General features: G+C 45.7%; 1 protein-coding gene across 1 annotated transcript; it reads left to right on the top strand.

The window, feature by feature from the left end:
- Positions 1–327: 327 nt before the first annotated feature.
- On the top strand, positions 328–18,413 carry Gsdmc (gasdermin C). Its single transcript, XM_048802127.1, has 14 exons — positions 328–636; positions 5,942–6,156; positions 6,783–6,966; positions 9,310–9,478; positions 11,636–11,747; positions 13,815–13,862; positions 14,264–14,308; positions 14,517–14,546; positions 14,835–14,861; positions 15,459–15,539; positions 15,660–15,799; positions 16,126–16,255; positions 16,921–16,994; positions 17,657–18,413. The coding sequence occupies exons 2-14, from the start codon at positions 5,946–5,948 to the stop codon at positions 17,894–17,896; spliced, it is 1,491 nt and encodes a 496-aa protein (XP_048658084.1). The 5' UTR covers positions 328–636; positions 5,942–5,945; the 3' UTR covers positions 17,897–18,413.
- Positions 18,414–18,862: the final 449 nt, after the last annotated feature.

Raw genomic sequence — 18,862 nt, 5'->3', positions numbered from 1 at the left:
TATATGCTGGACCTGACACAGAGAAGGTGTTAAGAAAATTCCTGGTGTCCCCAACTCTACCTATGGGCAGTTCCAAGACTCTCCCTGGGGCCCTGGCAAAGGTCCCCACCCTTCCCAAGGAGGGACCTTTCTTGCTGTCCCACAGTCTTCTGTTACAGTCAGCAATCTGAGAGTGGGATATGAGCCAAATGAGTTGATTCAGCCTGAGTCCTAGGGAATCTATAAGTCAAGGACTTGTTCAGCTGGTTTTTGTATAAAGAAAGGGGCACACCTCTGTCTACCCTGAGCTAGAAAAGCCTCACCATTTTGTAATCAAATGCTACCTGATTCTGTTCCAAAGAGGAGTTCTGGCTGGAGAGGACTTGAGAGCCAAGATTCTATGATTCATGGACTCAGTTCCAGACCTGGTGTCCTGGAAAAGAGGAGGGTCCTCCCTTTGCTCACCTTTTGCCAGAATCCTTCCCTGGAAATTGAATCAGAGACACGTGGGTTGGAAACAAGCACAGAGAGGAGAATCACATTGGTCTGGTCTCTGGGATTGCTGACTGATTTGGCTTGACATCAGAAGGTCTGAAGGCTCAACAGACCCCACTCAATTGAGTTCTTTCTCTACAGAACAATACAATACACAATCTGGTAAGTGCTCACGGGGAACAGGGAACAAGTAAGAAGAGGAGAAGATAGGAATGTCCAGATGGGCTTATGAAATGGGTTGAGAATTTTTCCTACATGTTTTGACCTGCAAGGAAGGTAGCACTTCTTCCTTAAGCGCTCCTTAAGAGAATTAATGGAGAATTCCTGAGAGTGTAGAGGCCATGGGATGTATCTGTGATACGTCTTTGTCCAGGTCCGGTTTTGGAGACTTTGCTTTTGTTCTTGGTATTCTCTGTTGTCATTGACCTTTTCCACGGCCCAACCCAGACTGAACTGAACCAATCACGTCAGGGTTGTTACACAAATCATTGAAAGTTCTGCCTCTTTGGTACTGAACATATTCAGCATGTTCAAAAACCCAATTCTTTTTTTTTTTTTAATTTTTTTAATATTTATTTCTTAGTTTTCGGCAGACACAACATCTTTGTTTGTATGTGGTGCTGAGGATCGAACCCAGGCCACACGCATGCCAGGCGAGCGCGCTACCACTTGAGCCACATCCCCAGCCCAACCCAATTCTTTGTAGCCAGAAATCCTGTGCTTATTTACTCAGAAGGAAGCAATTGAAGTAGGTCCCTTTCATTCAGTGTGGTCTACCCAGTGCTGTCACACTTTGCCCTACCTGACTATGAAACATTCGTGTTTGTGACTTCATCTCAAGGTCTCCACTCCCACCTCTATGCCCAACCATTTTTCTTTCCAGGGTAGTTTTCTACTGTGAGGGCCAATCTGTGTAACTGTCTGTTTTACTCTTCTCTTGGATCTCAAAATCAATGTGACCAAATAGGAATTCATCTTCCTCCTCTATAATCATGTCTCCTAACAGAGTTCTTTTCTATTACTTAAGAAAATGGCACACCACCCTTCCTATTACCCATGCCAGAAATTCAGAAACCCCCTTTGTGTCCCCCCCTCTTCCTCACCACCCATGTCAAAGCCATCATCAATTCCTTTTGATTTTATGGAACTTCTCTGTCATCATCCAAGGCTAAGGTGCCAATAGCTTTCTCTTGAACATGGCTAGAAGTAGCCTGAGAATTAATTTATGCTTGTCCACTGTTGACCCTTCCATAATGAGTGAGTTTTCTGAATCACAAATCCATTTAGGTTCCTTTCTTCTTTAGTTATGTACTCTTTTTCTCTTTTGGTGGTATGGTCAGCCCTCCATAGCCATAGATAGGGCATCTGTGGATTTAACCAACCACAGGTTGAAAATATTTAGAAAAAAAAAATTACTTCTATATGTGTACAGATTTTTAAATTGTTGGTATTCCCTAAACTCTGCAACAAACACTATTCACATAGCATTCAAATTTAAAGTATATGGGAGAATATATGTAGGTTATATGCAAATACTGTAGCATTTTAATATCCGGGACTTAAGCATCTTCAGGTTTTGGTATCTGCAGGGGGGTCCTGGAACCAACTCCCCAGGGGTACTGGGGACAACTATATTCAGGAACACAATTTCTAACTAAAAGAGCTGCCAATTTTATTTTTGCATTTCACAATACAAATGTAAACTTCACTTTTTCTGTCCATCTTTTCCCCTCCAAAATAATTATTTGATAGGAAGAAGGGAGCTAGTCTTCATTGTTATGCTTTTAGGAAGCACCCAGAGTTACAGCACCACCATCTCCTGGTGAAGTAGAAAAAGTACTGTGACTCTTATATAAAGAGTCTACCCTTACTGTCTGATTGAGTCATTCCTGGCTATATGGGAACTATCATGGGACAAGAAGTTCTCATCATTGGAGGCCCTTGCCTCATTTTGACGTGTGGCCTCCCACAGGGACCTCATTCCAGAGGTTGGTCCCACTGGCATCATCCCAGGAGAAGAAGACCATCACTGTCCTCTTGGGAGGGCTTTCCCATGGGGTGCTGGCATCATACCAGATGAGGAGGAATTGGTGGACCAGGAGGAAGTTGGATCATTGCCTCTTTTGGAGGAGATACGGAGGCTAGAGTAGGAGGTGTCCTGCTCTGTTGAATGCAGCTATTGTTTTGTCTACCAGCCATCTCTTCCATCAATTTCTTTTCTTTTTTAATTTTTTTATTGGTTGTTCAAAACATTACAAAGCTCTTGACATATCATATTTCATACATTAGATTCAAGTGGGTTATGAACTCCCATTTTTACCCCAAATACAGATTGCAGAATCACATCGATTACACATCCACATTTTACATAATGCCATATTAGTAACATAGGAGACTTCCAACATTCCCTTTGTGTTTCCTTATCCAGTAGTGTGTCTTTCTCACAGATGACGAGTCATAGGTAGGGTCTGCATCTGGATAGTTACAATAAAACTTGGGCATGTTGTACTCTGGACAGTTGGCCACTTGGTTCCATGTTGTCCACATATGACTCACATTTAATTTTTAAAAATTATTGTATCAAGCAACTTAGTAGTACAGTATTTTTTTTATTATTAATTTACAATGTAATGGAGGTGGTTGCAGTGGTACCTGCTTATAATCCCAGCTACTCAGGAGGTTGAGGCAGGAGGATCCCAAGTTTGAAGTCAGCCTCCGCAAGAGAGCCTCTTTCAAAAAATAAGAAGGACTGGGGATATAGCTCAGTGGTAGTACACTCCTAGGCTCAATCCCTAGTCTGTCCCCTCTAAATTTTATGGAATTGTTATAAACATATAATATGAGTAATATTGATTCTTGATATTTGTGGAGGTTTGCTTTATGACATTTTTCTGTTTTGTGAAAAATTTTCAATGCATGAATATAATGAGCAGTCTCCTCATCAGGGTATGCAGTTCTTTATAAGCCCATTATATTGTGTTATCTGTAATGTTCGTATTTTCTGTATCTTTGTGTTCTTAATGAACTAATTATTAGGTTCTGTATAATAATATTCGTTCTTAAGTTTTTGAGGTTAGATTATGAGATTCACCCATGCTTTGAGTTGTTAAGTTCTTGTTAATAGAAAGTTATTGGGTCCCTTTCATTCATGGTGTCAGTCATGATTTATAGCTACTTATGCATTTATCAGTGAGGTCATTTGGTAAATATCTGTCTTTATCAGTGTACTATGCCCCAAGAGACCAGAGACCATAGGAACATGTTCTCAAGGCAGGGCCCTAGCATCTAAGATACTTGTAAAAACTTCACTGACTAAATGAGCAAATAAGTGATTGAGCAAATCAATTAACGTATCAGTTTTCTTTAGGGAATACAGGCTTAAGCACTACTTCTTGGTTTAATGGCTGGTGGAGATCCTGGGTTTGTTGAAATTGCAAGAATTTGAAAGCAGCTCAAGAGCGTGGCCCTGTTTTGTTTTGTTTTCTTTCTTTTCTTTTTGGAAGGGGCGGGGTGGTATTGGGGATTGAACCCAGGGTGCTTTACCACTGAGTTACATCCCTAGTCCTTTTTATGTTTTATTTTGAGACAGGGTCTTGCTAAATTGGTGAGGCTGGCCTTGAACTTGTGATCCTCCTACCTCAGCCTTCTGAGTCACTGGGATTACAGGCATGTGCCACCTGTGCCTGGCTGAACAGGCCCTGTTTGATGGCTACATGTGCAAGGGATCGTGACACTTTGTAAAAGTGATTGACTTTATGGTATTTATAGAGAAACCTTATCCACTAGGAACAACAGTACAAGCTTCCAGGTTGTACTATTTAAGCATCCCCTGCCTATCTTCATGTGCCCATACTGTGTGCTGTTTCTCTTCCAGCAGGTTTGTATAAAATCTTGACAGGCTCCAGTTTGGCAGCCCTGAACACAGGCAGTTCACACCCATACACAGCAGCCCTCCAGCTGGTGGGTGAAGTCGGACAATTTGCCTGGCTTGGTGTTCACTAGGGAGGCTTAAGAAAGGCCATAGGCTAGCCTTTTGGAAGGGAAGTCTTCTTCCTGTACCTCTCACACAGCAGCCAGGTGCTCAGCAGTCCCCTTTTACCCCGGCAAGAACTCATCTCTGCTAGAGAGTTGCTTAAACAAAATTGGGACCTTCCCAGCCACTATCAGGCACTTGTGTCTGCCTGTTCTTCCTTGTGCACATCTGACAGGCACCTAAATCTCTCTGTGAAGATTTCAAATCACCATGTAAAACTTTTCTGCAAGGCATATTAAGACCCATTTATTCCCCTGTTCAAGATCCAAAGGAGCCCCTTAAGAAAACCCGGCTCGTCCTCACCAGTACACTAAATGCACCCAGAGTGGCACATGTATGATTTACCCTCCAGAGTTTTCCAGACCAGCCCCCGTTTACTTGCTCTGACTCATGGTTCCTTATCTCACCTTCCCTCCTTCTTCAACACCCGCCACCCCTTGCTCCCCTTGACTCAACCTCACTTTCTTCAAACAACCCATGTCAGAAATGTTCTCCTGATGTACACACAGCACTTTCCTGAGCCATTCTGGGGGTGAGAGCTATGAGTGCTCATGGAGGCCACCTTGCCAACCCACCCCTTTTGTAGATGTCATCTCTACCTGTGGCACAGACTGGGATCTGATCCCTTCTCATTGTTGGGAGTGCTATGACTTGGTCCAATCCACTCCCAACTCTCACCTGGGTTATTGCAAAACTATCCCAACTAGACCCTCTACTTCTGCCCCTCCTGTCTCACTGCAGTTATCGCCAGCCCAGCAACCGCAAGCACCTTGTCAGAAATGCCCCAGAGGTGTGAGCTCAAAGCCCTCTAATGGCTCCTGATCTTGCTACAAGTGAAAGACAGAGATGACACTGACCAACCAGGGCCTGAGCCAGCTTGCAGCAGTGTCTGCTGCCTCACCTTTCTTTTTGCACCCCCCTTATTCAGGCATGGGTTGTTTCAGAGTCTTTGCACTTGCCGATTTCTCTACCTGGAATACTTTTTTTTCACGTATGTTCATTGTTAATACCCACCCCTTCTAAATTTCTGTCCAAATGTCACTTGTCAATGAGGCCTTCTCTGCAAAATCTGTAAAATGACCAAGGCCATCTCAGCTCTTCCATTACCCATGTCTACTTAACCTAAGCCCAACCACCCCTCTGCGCTGTCATTTGAAGATAAAATTGAGCCCTTCCTCTTCCTGTCCTTTGGGATCCCTGGGTTACAGATGGAGGTGGACCAGGATTTCCTACCACAGCTATGAGGGGAAGCAAACTTCTCAGGAGTGCTTCTGTCAGAAGCCTGGCCTGTCTTCAGAGCAGAGAAGTTGAGGGAGCTCTGAGCTAGTCACCCCAGGAAGTGAAGACCTGATTGTCTCATGTGCAGGTTCTCTCCTTTATGAAAAGCAGTCGGGGGTCAGGGAGAGGTAACTGCTCTCTTCTCTCTGCTCCCAGCAACATGCCCTCCATATTTGAGCGTGTTAGCAAGAAGATGGTCAAAAACTTTGGAGGCAAAGACCTGAGGCCTGTCAAATCCCTGTTGGATGCCACCCATTTCCGTCAGTTTAGTATTTTGCGGAAGAACCCTCAGTCCCAGTTTTGGGAACAGCCTGACATTCCAGTTGAGTACTCCCTCATGGACATCCTGGCATCGGGTTCCTCAGTCCCAGGTACGTTGGCCAGGGGCCAAGGCTTCAGGTGTGAAGAACCAACGTTCTTAAACAGAAGGAGCGCAACATCCAAGAATCCTGGAGACGCCTCACTAGGTCCATCTCTGCTTCCTCTCACCTTAAGAAAAGGGCAAGGAACATTATTTGAGAATCAACTGATTATCTGGAACCAGGCATTCATCAGGTCATAGAATGCTCATAAGGGCCTCTTGAGGTGGAGATATCATCCCCATTTTGTGTAAGAGTTTGAAGTTTATAAAATAATTCATTTAAAGTTACATAGCTGGGCACTGGAAGAAGTAGGATCCAGACAGGTCATTCCGTCCCCAAATCCTAAACATTTTCTAAATTTGGGAAAGAGAGTTCCCAGGGTCTTCTGGACACTGAACAAGTGATGGCACCATTTCTTAGGGTTAAGACTCTCCCTGTTGTGTATCGCTGGAGTCAAACATTTGCCCTCCAAGGTAGTCTACACTTCAAACATTAATTGATGGGTTAGTGTCTTGATTGAGAGGTTTTAATAAGTAGAGGTGTTGGGGCAGAATTGGCCTCAATTTTCCCTTCCCACACCTAGCTCTTCCATAGTGAATTCTTGGCTAAACCTCTGGTCATTTTTCTCTTTCCAGAAGTGGAAGTGACAAGACCATTCTTCTTCAGTGACACTGTGATCCAGAAATGGAAGGCAGGTGTGAGTGTCAGTGCTGGGGTAGATGGAAGTGCAACAGGGGAGTTCACTCAGTCCCGTGGATCCACCCTTGAGTTCCAGAAGGTTACCGTCCCATCCCGAAACCTGGAAAGCCTTCAAAACAGGTGAGGCACCTGGAGAGGAAGGGGTGGGACATTACTATCCCAGCAGTGTCTTCTTGCAAGCAAGAGGCATTTACCAGGCCTTGTGGTCCCCCCAACAAAATGAGGAGCGGACATCTCAGACTGGTCCATTCCTCTTGGGTACCCATTCCTTCCTTCCTTCCTTCAGCCAGGAGCTATCCTTCCCCAGTCAGTACTCAGTGGAGCAGTGTTTACCCATGACTGCTTTACCCAGGACTGTAGCTGGGACAGAGAACAGGACAAACCCACGTCCCTGTCCTGGGGCAACTTGTGCTTAGTGGAGTCAGGGATGGGCAGGTAATGGGGAAAGAAGCAAAACAAATAAATTAATTAAGTATGATTAAAATGAGACAGACTCTGGAACTCTCTAAATAATATCTCAAGGTCTTGGGATTTATTTTGTTATTTTTTTCTAATTCTCTGTGGTATAATTGAGAACTGGAATTGTGTAAATTAAAAATAATTTTTTTGTAGTTGTGTATGGACAGAATGCTTTTATTTTATTTATTTTTATGGGATACTGAGGATTGAACCTAATGCCTCACACATGCTAGGCAAGCATTCTGCCCCTGAGCTACAATCCCAGCCTGGAATTGTATAAATTTTTAAAAATTCTAGTTGTTATTTTTAGTTATGCATGACAGTGGAGTGTATTTTGACATTTTATATATACATGGAGTATAACTTCCTATTCTTGCAGTTATACATGATGTAGAGTCACACTGACTGTGTACTCATATATGAACACAGGAAAGTTGAATCCAATTCATTCTGCTGTCTTTCCTATTCCCACTCTCCCTCCCTTCCCTTCTTTCTCCTTTGTCTAACCCAATGAAGTTCTATTCTTTCCTCCCCCCTTATTATGTGTTTGCATTCACATATCAGAGAGAGTACTTGACCTTTTGGTTTTGGGGATTGACTTATTTTGATTAGCATGATAGTCTCCAGTTCTATCCATTTACTGGCAAATGCCATGATTTCATTCTTCTTTATGGCTGAGTAACATTTCATTACACACACACACACACACACACAAACAAACACACATTACATTTTCTTTATCCATTCATCTGTTGAAGGGCACCTAGGTTGAGTTGAGCCACTCCAAACATTGATGTGGTCATATCACTGTATTATCTTATTTTAAGTCCTTTGTGTATATGCCGAGGACTGGGACAACTGGGTTGAATAGTGGTTCCATTCCAAGTTTTCTGAGGAATCTCCATACTGCTTTCCAGAGTGGTTGCACTAATTTTCAGTTCCTTTTCCCCACATCCTTGCTTCCCTGCCAACATGTATTGTTACTTGTATTTTTGATAATTGCCATTCTGATCGGAGTGAGATGACATCTCAGTGTAGTGGTTTATTCATTTATTTATTTTTGGTACTGGGGATTGAACCTAGGGGTGCTTAAGCACTGAGCCACATTCCCAGCCTTTTTTTTCAAGTTTAGAGACAGGGTCTCACTGAGTGGCTTAGGTCCTTGGTAAGTTCCCGAGTCAGGCTTTGAACTTGCGATCCTCCTGCCTTAGCCTTCTAACCCCATCATAGGCATGAGCTCCTCCACCTGGCTCCCAGTGTAGTTTTAATTTGAATTTCTCTAATTGCTAGAGATTTTGAACATTTTTTCATATATTTGTTGACCAATCATATTTCTTCTTCTGTGAAGTGTCTGATCAAGTTCCTTTGCCCATTTATTGATTGGGTTGTTTGGTTTTTTGAGTTCTTTATATACCTGGAGATTAATGCTCTAGTAATTCGGGTGGCAAAGATTTCCTCCCATTCTGTAGGCTCCCTCTTCATTTTACTGATTGTCTCCTCTGCTGTGAAGAAGCTTTTTAGTTTAATACCATCTCATTTATTGATTCTTGATTTTGCTTCTTGTGCTTTATCTACCTGCTCCATATCTCACCCTGATTTTGTCTCTGGACATTTCAGAGTGAATACTTAACTTTGAAAATAGGATCTTCTCAGGACTGGTCTCGACCATCTGGACCTTATCTACTTCTAGCTTTCTGAGAGACCCTCGGGCTGGAAATTGATAAATGGCCCCTTATTAGGATCAGTGTAATTTAGTACAATGCAGATGCGCTTCACAGTGTGTACCACCTAGAAATGGAGTGGCCTTTATCCTGCACATCAGAAAAGGTGTTCTGTGCCCTGGGCACCTTAACCTCGCGGTCCAGCATCTTCCTGCCACTGAGCACTCACCTGTCAAAGTTCAAAGGCATGTACCCCTCTGGGTTTTGAGGAGAAGGGTAACCCAGAGTGCCCTGAGAGGCATCGCTTTCTCACTCTGACCACTTACCTCACTTATACCCCCAGCAAACTGTTGGATCCAGAACCATCCTTTTTGAAGCATTGCCGGGAGGGAGGGGACAACCTGTACGTGGTGACGGAGGTCGTTGAACTGACCAACAGTACTACACTGCACGACAAGAGTAGTGCGAATACTTTGGGAAAGTTGTCTGGCTCTTGGAATACTTTAATTAAGGTATGGCATGGGGACACCAAGAGTATGCCATCTAGCCACTACATCCTCATCTCCCAGGGTCTCTGGGGGGACGACGATTTTCTTCATCTTATATGCCAGCGTATCCTGAGACTATATTATAACGTCTTAATTTACAATGCTTTACATTAGGGGATGTATGTTATTGATGAGATTAGAAATGGATTTAATTATTGTTACTATGTTGTGTCTTGGGTAAATAGTGAGTTTTGCTGAATCAAATGCGAGCCTTGTGTCCATATCCAGTTTTATGACTGGAGGAAACAGGAACATTAAAAGCAAACCTCAGCTGTTAAAGTAGCCTAAGTTCTATGATGACCTGTTTGTTCGTCATCTTTTCGTCTCTATGAGTGAAATACCTGAGAAGAACTGGATAGAGGAGGAAAGATTCATTTTGACTCATGGTTTCGGAGGTCTCAGTCCATGGTCTATTGACTTCATTGTAGAAACCTTATGGCAGAAGGGCATGGTGGTGCTCAGCCCATGGCAGCTGGGAAGAGAGGAGGGGTGGGAGAGAGAGAGGGAGAGAAAGAAGAAAGAGGAGGAGAGAGAGAAGAGAGAAAAGAAAAGAGAGGGAAGATGAACTCTTCCAGAGCACGCTTCTGATGACTTACTCCCTCCAGCTAGGTCCCTCCTCCCACAATCCATCCAGCTCCAGTGGATTTTGGATTAATCCATCAGAGCCACCGTGATCCAATCATTGCCCATCAGACCTCTGATCATTGCTGCATTGGGGACCATACTTCTAACACACACTGGTTTATCACCTTTCTCGCTGCTGTGATAAAAAGACCAACCATAGTAACTGTAAAGGCGGAAACATTTGGTTGAGGGCTCATGGTTTCAGAGGTCTCAATCCATAGACAGCAGGCTCCATTCCTCAGGGCTCAAGGTGAGGCCGAACATGATGGAGGAAGAGTGTGGTGGAGGGAAATGGCTCACATAAAGACCAGAAGCAGAGAATGACTCCACTCATCCTCATATAAAATGTGTACCCTAAAGCCATGCCCCCAATGCCCATTTCCTCCAGCCATACCCCACACACCTTCAGTTACCACTTAGTTAATACTTATTAAGGGATTAATTTATTGATTGGGTTAAGGCTCTCACAATCTTAACATTTCTCGTCTGAACATTCTTGCATTATCTCACATAGGAGCTTTTGGGAGACACCTCACATTCAAACCATAAGACATTATAAATCTAAACCATGACAACCAATAAGAAATATTTTAAGGAGTAAGATGCAAATGTCTTTAAGCAATGTGATTTACATAATTCACTCACGATAACCAAAAAAATTTTTAAATTAATTTAAGTAAATGTATTTGTAACTTATTCAGATCAAGTATGGACATGTAAAATTTGTGTCTCATCATGTGCTTTTATATACAATATATTTCTGTGTAGTTAGTCTTCACTTAAGAACTTCATAAACTAAAGGAAAAAAACTGAGATATGCACAAACTTTCCCAAGGCCAGTGAATTATTCCTGGAGGAGACTCAGGCTCCATCCAAGTCCATTGGGTCAGCATAGATCCACATCACAAAATACAAGTGTAGATTTTCAGGATGCTTACCTCAAAAAGAAAATTGTACATTGTTTCTAAAAAGGAAAAAAAGAGTCATATTTCAAGGAATTTCTGCCTAGAATTCTATGTCCAGTCAAATATCACTCAAACGTGAGAGTTAAAATAAAGAGGTCTTTAGGTGTGCAAAGTCTTAAAGCATGTATCCCCATCTTCCCTGGAGAGATGGAGTAATGAGGTGGAGAAGACACAGGGGCATCACATTAAGTGATAAAAGTAAAATCTGAAATGAGAAGCCGTGTCCCTGTGGTCTGTGGTCTTCTACAGTGTTGGGATTCATACACCTAATTTGGAAAAACTATAATATTGCAACATGACAACTGGAAAATGTGTAGGTAAAGCTGGACAGAAGAAGGAGAAGCTAATGGTAATGGGAAATAGGACCTGGAGGAATGAGAGAGTGGGGTCTGCTGTTTTTCTCGTGAGCTTTCTAGATGTATTTGACTTTAAAACTACAAGCATGCATTGCTGTGATGAAAAGGAAACAGGATTTTTAACTGTGCTGTGAGGCAGAGAGATGTAAGCTTCTAGGTATGTTTTCTCTCTCCAGGGTGAAGTCCAGGGACAGATTGTCAAGGATGGAGCTATGACACTGACGATCCCCCAGGGCACAGTGATGGCCTATAAGAAGAAGCAGCTGGTCATCAAAGGGAATGGCGTCAGTGAGTAGAAACCCGGGAGGCACCTGGGGTGGGGTAGGGTGGCCCTGCTCCTCCTGAGGAGAGAAACAGAAGAGAGGCCACTAACATGCCACCTCTGCTGCTTTCCCAGTCCAGGGGAAGGATGAGCAACATTCGTCACTGTCTGGGCACACACACATCCCCCTACCCACAGCCACCTACAAGCATGGCCTGCTGAAACTTTGCTAGGGGTAGATGCTGAGACGTCTCCTTCATGTGAAGGGACCAACTTGGAGTGTCCACTTGGAGGTGCCCTGAGCACGGGCAAAGCCAGGCTGTAATCCCAACCATCTCATCATGCAAGGTCCTGCCTCTCTCAGAAGCTCAGCAGAGGGAGCCCCAGAGCCCTTCAGGTTACCCATGAACCCACATCAAAACCCCCAAAGATAGTGAAGACACAAACACAAACAAGGACAGACCCAAGGCCCTGACAGCCCCATGCAGGATATTATTTACATCTTTCCCTCTGTCACCATCCTCCAAACACACAGTCCCCAACACACACACACCTTGGGGCTGGATACCATGTGCGCAGATGGTCAGGGTCAGTTAAGTACCTGGGCATGATGTACGTGCTGGGGACAGGACCAACCGTCCTTCTGATGTGGAGTCCCAGCTGGAGGGCAGTCGACTCAGCTGGGGCTGGGCTGCAGGACAGGAGGGGACATCCTCACCATGAGCACACTCCCATGTTCTCCTGCAGTGTTCTCACTGCTGATCCTGGCCAAGGGAGGGTCCTGGTGCCAGGGAGGGTACAACAGAGGGCCGCTGGACTTTTCACTCCTGTGTGGACCCTGGCTTCTGGAGAAAGACCATCCATACCTAACCATCTCTCTACTGAGGTGTAGAGGTGGGATGAGAGAAATTTTAGAGATGCCCACTAAGGGCACTAGGAGATGGCAGTGCTATTATTAAAGATCACAGTGATTAACAAAGTGCTTTTCATTTAGGGAAGGAAAGAAAAAGAGCACTATTTTAAAAAATATTAACAACAAACAAAACAAAAATACATAGTCTGAATATAGGAGACCCCATCGGGCATGGGGTTGTAGTATCCAGAGAGAACCAAGACCATGTTCACTGGTGGCTGAAGTCTGGTGAATTCTGGTGGATAAACTGCATGACCGAGGAGTGAATGCGAGGGAGACAGTGCAGACACAGCACAGATGACCCCTTAGGGAAGTTTCCTGTAGGGGAAAGTGGGTGACAGGAAGCCACAAAGACGGAGCATGGTAATGTGGATCCTGAGATGGCTTGGGCTTGTTGTCAGGCCAGGGAAGAGGCTGTTGAACTCAAGGGGCCGAAGATGATTGGTGTCAGTCACGTTGCTGGATGTTGATTCTTTGTGTCAGCTTGGCTGAGAAGGTCCTGATTCCATTTTACAGTTGAGATGAGAAGACTAGCACTCAGGAGAATTCTAATTTTCTCTGAAGTTACTAGCCTGTGGTGTGGCAAAGTACTACACTGTTCTGCACATAATATTCCTGTTTGTTATGTAAATTTATTTATCTTGCGATTTATCTTGTAAATCAAGCCCTGCCTGCCAGTTCCCTTCAATTGGGCCTGCGTTGTCAGTGGATTTCCCCTGTTGCCCTCTAGTGGTCAGGGTGTGACTGGCAGGCACTGCGGAGCTCAGCCGCGTCTGATTCCATGGATCACATTCTCCAGCACCTGGGATACTGTTCTTCATAAGCTGTTCTCCTAGTTTGGTGTTAGGCAAGTTTCAGACCTCAGTACATTTCTATATATGAAACATGAAACCACCCAAGATTGCAAGGTTGGGAATTGATAAGTAAGGTCAGCACTGTGAGGAAAGATTGACAAAGAGACAGTCCCTTGGGCAGGCAGGAGAAAGCCAGTCCCCTTGACCTGGAGAAGAGAGTTTTTTGTTGGAGGCATAAGGATTCCTCAAGGTTTCATCCAGGGATCTGATTCATAAGACCCAGAGGCTTGGTTGACGAACATCCCAAGTGGTGTATCCATGGGTCCCCAAGCTCCAGGTACAAGGTGTGGGACACAGCTCTCCTGACTGGATGCTTTTCCGTTCAGCCTTTCTTCTCATCTCCACGGATGCTAAGCAGAAAACCTTTCAAGATGGTGAGTCCAGATTCTCTGCCTAGAACTTGGGCCCTGGTGAGTCCTGACCCCCTTTGCATATTGCATGAGCCCACTCCACCCCCCACTGGGGCCAGTCATTAAAAAACCTTCCCCCCTCACCATCCACATTCCCTGTCTTGGACCTGGCCAAGACCTGGGGCCAGGGAGACCAGCTTTTCTCCTCTGAACACCGGGATAGGTGTGAGTGTGATGGGGGTGGGGTCTGCCTGGGAATCCATTTCTCTGGAGGAACTTCTCAATTGAAGTAGTGGTATGAGGTGAGAAAAAGAGAAAGGAGGGAGGAGTTGGAGAGGTGAGAGGTGGAGCAAAAGAGGTAGAAGAGAGAAGAGGGGAGTGGGGGTACTGGCTCTTGGTGGGTGAACACTTTCTCTCTTTTCCAGAGTTACTTAAATTACAGGGTTGTTCAAGAACACTTTTCGAATCAGGTAGGTGAACCTGATGCCTCTCTGGGCCACTCTGCACAACAGAAACCCAACTACCCGATTGCCTTTGCTGCCAATCCCCCCGGCGTGGGCATCTGGCCCTGTGGGCAGGGGGCGGAGCAGTGAAGAAGAGGGAGTGAGGGGAAGTAGAGGCAGGATTTGGAGAAAACAAGTCTTTGGGACCAACTCTTGGGTTACATTCTCTTTCTAGGCCGGTCTGTACTCTCCAGCCTTTCTATAGGTGAGTGTAGGTGAGGGTGTGTGCTGGAGGCGAAGGTGGGAATCCCAACCTGCAGGTAGCAGGCCTGAGGGTAGATTGTCCCTGACTTGGTTGTCACTATTCTCTGCCCTCCCCGGGTCCTGTGGATGAGAAGGGTCCAGGAGGGCCAACATGGTGAAGGGAAGGACCAGGATGGGGTCACCAAGAGGTTAACCAGGACAGGGGAGACAGCGGGTGGGCAGACCCTCCAATGAGCCTCAAGCAAATTTGAGGGTGAAGAAAAATGATCACTTGTGATTCACTTCCTAGGGAGAATAGAGGAACCTTTTTGGCAAGGTGAGTGTTTATTAAGGGGAATCTGGGGTTTCTGGGTGGGAGATTAAAGGCCAAGGTAAAGAAGCCAGTCCCAAATTAGAGTTTCCTTGCAACTGAGAAAAAAAAATTTACTCCCAAGTGACCACTTTGGTTAGCTCCACTCATTCATTCATGCACGCGGTCACCATTTGTTGAGGACTTATTGCCCAGCAGGCTTTACAGAATGCCCAGCTCTTTGGAGATTCCACTGAGGAGATCTCTCACTCTCAGTAAGTCACCTTGAAGCTCCCTGAAGCCCCCTGGGGAAATCAGCCCCCAATATCTACCATTGATCAATTCTTTATGCATGTTGAAGGTACTGGCACAACTGCATAATAAAGGTAGACCCTGTGTGCTAAGTGCTTTAGAAACACAAACTCATTTAATCCTTGCCATATCCCCATTTAACAGATATGGAAACTGATCTCAGAATACCTGAGATTTTTCTCTCTAGAGCCCAACACTGGATTTCACAGTATCCCTGAACTGTCCCAGAAATAGCCACTTGGTCTTTTCCTCCAACTTGCAATGACTGTTTTGAGAATGTCTACATCTGCTCTCAATATGCTGTTCTTTCAGAGCCTGGGATCAGTCATCGTTCCAGCCTCATTATAGTCCCATCCCTGGAGCCCAAGCAAGCCAATAGCAGAGGCGCTTTTGGTCAGTAGCTGAAAAGGATAGAGGTGTTTGGCTGATTTTGGTGGGAAGGGCCGTCATCCCAGGGAGGTTCTAACTAAAGATTGTTCCCACTTTTTGGTTGGTGTTGATGGCGGAGGGCAGATTTCCAGCATCTACAAGAGGAGGTTTTCCGGAAAACTGAGGCCCTGGCCCAGCTCTCAAAGGACATTCAGGGTGTCGTGTTCTACAATATCCTGCCCATGCTCGGGGACAGAGGAGCTCTGCAGGACCTGATGGATGTGGTGAGGATGCCCCACAGCTTCCTGGGGCTGTCAGAGCTGTCGGGGGGACATGTAGGACATATGGGCACCGATATACCTGAAGGAGGAGGCGTGAGCAAGAGGCCAGGGAGTGAGGAGGATGTCAGAGTGGGGATTCTGGCCTAGGCACAGTGACCAGGGCCACAGGCAGCCTCCCCCATCTCTAGAGACCCTTGGAATCTGCTGGTGGAGATAGAGAGCCATCAGCCCACTCCTTGGTCATCACTGATGGACACAGGAGACACTGGCAGATCACACCACGATGATGTTATTACTGTTGTCATTAACAAGCCACCTGTCTCCTGTAGCTGGACTTGGACAGCTGGGATCATTTGAAAGGCCCTGGCAGCATAATCCTAAATAAACTGCGACAGGGCTCAAGACCTCCGTGGGTTAAGCCACAGGACAGCATTCTTTACCTTCTTCAAGCCATGATGGGTAAGAGTGATTTGTGGGCAGAGTGGGAGAGGCACAGTTGGCCCCAGACCCTCTGAATGAACGCTTTAGGTGCCACTGCTCCAGAGTACTTCAGTTATCATGATCCTTTTCATCTACCCTCTCTCCAAGTTTAGGAGGGCCCAGTGTGACACTGACCAAGGACTAGAAAGTGACTGACTGTTGATCGTATAACTGATCCTTGAGGCAGAAGATCCCAACCTCCACCCTAAAACCCACACCCTGGATTATGCTGTTCAATATCTTGGAGACATTCAAGAGTAGAAGGAGAGCTGGGCACGGTGGTGCACGCCTGTAATCCCAGCAATTTGGGAGATTGAGGCAGGAGGATCTCAAGCTCAAAGCCCACCTCAACAACTTAGTGAGGCCCTATGCAACTTAGTGAGACCCCGCATCAAAATAAAAAAGTTAAAAAGTTAAAAGAAAGAAAAAAATAAAAGAGGCTGAGGATATAGCTCAGTGGTAAAGCACCCTGGGTTAAATCCCTAGAGCCAAAAAAAAAAAAAAAAAAAGGTAGAAGGAAGAACTTCAGCCGACGAGCAGGGTTTATTCTTCTACCTCAGCATTCCCCTCTCACTGGTCTCTAGTCCATGGTGAGAGAGTACCTGAACTCTGTCACTCTTCCTCCACATCTCTCCCTCCCCTAGTGCTGAGTGACACCCAACTTGAACTCCTGGCCCTGTCCATGGAGAAGAGGATTCTGCTCTGGCAACGAGAGTTGGTGAGAAATCCCCAGGGGCCAGCAGTCCAGGGAGGAGGGTGAAAGAAGGAGGGTAAGAATGGTTCTGAGGATTCTGAGAAAAGAGAGAGGGTTCATGTTTCCTCTGGAGGGGAGATGGGCACTTGGAAATCCCTGGCTACATTCTCCCTCTGGGAGCAGGCCTCTTGGGTCTGAGGTTATGTCAAGAGCAACTCTGTTTTCATGCCAAACCCACCAGTGGGCCCCAACAGGCCCAAAATATCCATATAGGAACTATGTGGCTTTATAATAAGGGGACGTGAGTAATCCACACCTTGATTTCACTACAAAGGCACCATTTCAAGCTGCTCTTTACCTATACTGTACACAAGTACTGATTCATATTGCATGCACATATGTATGTACACCCATGCACACACATCTACAAATATGTGTGTGCAGACATATACACATGTACCCATGCATCCGGACAGCCAAACATCACTATTGTGCAGGTAAGCTTTAGCAGGACCATTTCATAGCAGAGGAAGCAATGCACAATGCTTTTCAACCACTGATCACGTCCTGGCTTGGCCCCAAAGCTCCTGATTCCATTGTTCTGCCTGGTCCCTGATGTTGGGATAGATAATTTCTCCCCCCCATCTCCAAGGTTCGACTGTACAATCGGATAACTCTTCTTCTAGGTAAGGATCATCCTAGAGCCGAACTTCAAGTACCCGTGGAGCATCCCCTTCACCCTCCCCCGAGAGCTCCTCGCCCCACTCCAGGGTGAGGGCTTGGCCATCACCTATGGTTTGCTGGAGGAGTGTGGCCTGAAGATGGAGCTGAGTAGCCCCAGGTCAACCTGGGATCTGGAGGCCAAGATGCCCCTGTCTGCCCTCTATGGGACTCTGTCATTGCTGCAGCAGCTGGCAGAGGCCTAAGCCCTCCCTGTGCCCGTCCTTGGTGGGCTTGGGAGACAGTGCTGTGCCTCTTTGCTTTTCCAGGTGGGGTAGAGACAGGGGTCTGCAGAGACTCAAGGGGATGTTCTCGGGTGATGAGAATATGCTCTCCCTTGGCATGGGCTCACGTAACTGTCAAAGCTCCTCAGTAAAGCAAAGCTCTGAGGTGACACTTTGGGAAGTGATTGGATGATGTGGGCTCTGGCCTCTCCAGTGGATTAATTCATCCAGCAGACCACAGGGAGATGGCTGAACCTGTAGGCAGGTGGGGCATGGCTGGAGGAAGTAAGTCACTGCAGGCCTGCTCTTGGGGACCATATCTTGTCTTGGGCCCCTTCCTCTCTGTCTGCTTCTTGGGTTACATGAGCTGAGCAGCTCTCCTCTACCATACCCTTCTGCCATGATGTACTGTTTTACCTCAGGCCTAGAGCAATGGGACCAGCTGACTATGGATTCAAACCACCGAAACCGGAGCCAAAATAAATCTTTTCTCCTCAAAGTTGTTCTTATCGGTTTTTTGGTCACAGAGGCAAAAAGCCGACTAAGGCACTCTCTCCTCCTCGTCCCAGCCTCTGGTAACTGCTAGTCTACTATCAACTTCTGTGACGTCAGTCTCTGCCCAGTCTTCACAGGAACTTCTTCCTCATGGGCCTTTGTCTCTTTGTTTTTATGGGGATACCAGTCACATGGGTCACTCTAATGCAGGGTGACCTCTTTTCAACTTAATGCACTTGTAGAGATTCTTTTTCTAAATGAGATTACATCCTGAGGTTCTGGCTGGATGTAAATTTCTAGGTGAATGTACTGACTGCAGGGTCTTGGTGAATAAATGGTGTGGGTAGGAGAGACCTCAGGACACAGGGTGTCTCCATAGAAAGCCACTGAGAACCCTGTTGAGACACATGCACAGAGTTGGAACTGCTGCACTTTGGGCTTGCTAGCCACCAG

The sequence above is a fragment of the Marmota marmota genome, unplaced genomic scaffold, assembly GCF_001458135.2.
Source record: "Marmota marmota marmota unplaced genomic scaffold, marMar, whole genome shotgun sequence".
NCBI lineage: Eukaryota > Metazoa > Chordata > Mammalia > Rodentia > Sciuridae > Marmota > Marmota marmota.
The sequence above is the reverse complement of the archived record's forward strand: the minus strand, read 5'-3'. Positions and strand labels throughout refer to the sequence as shown.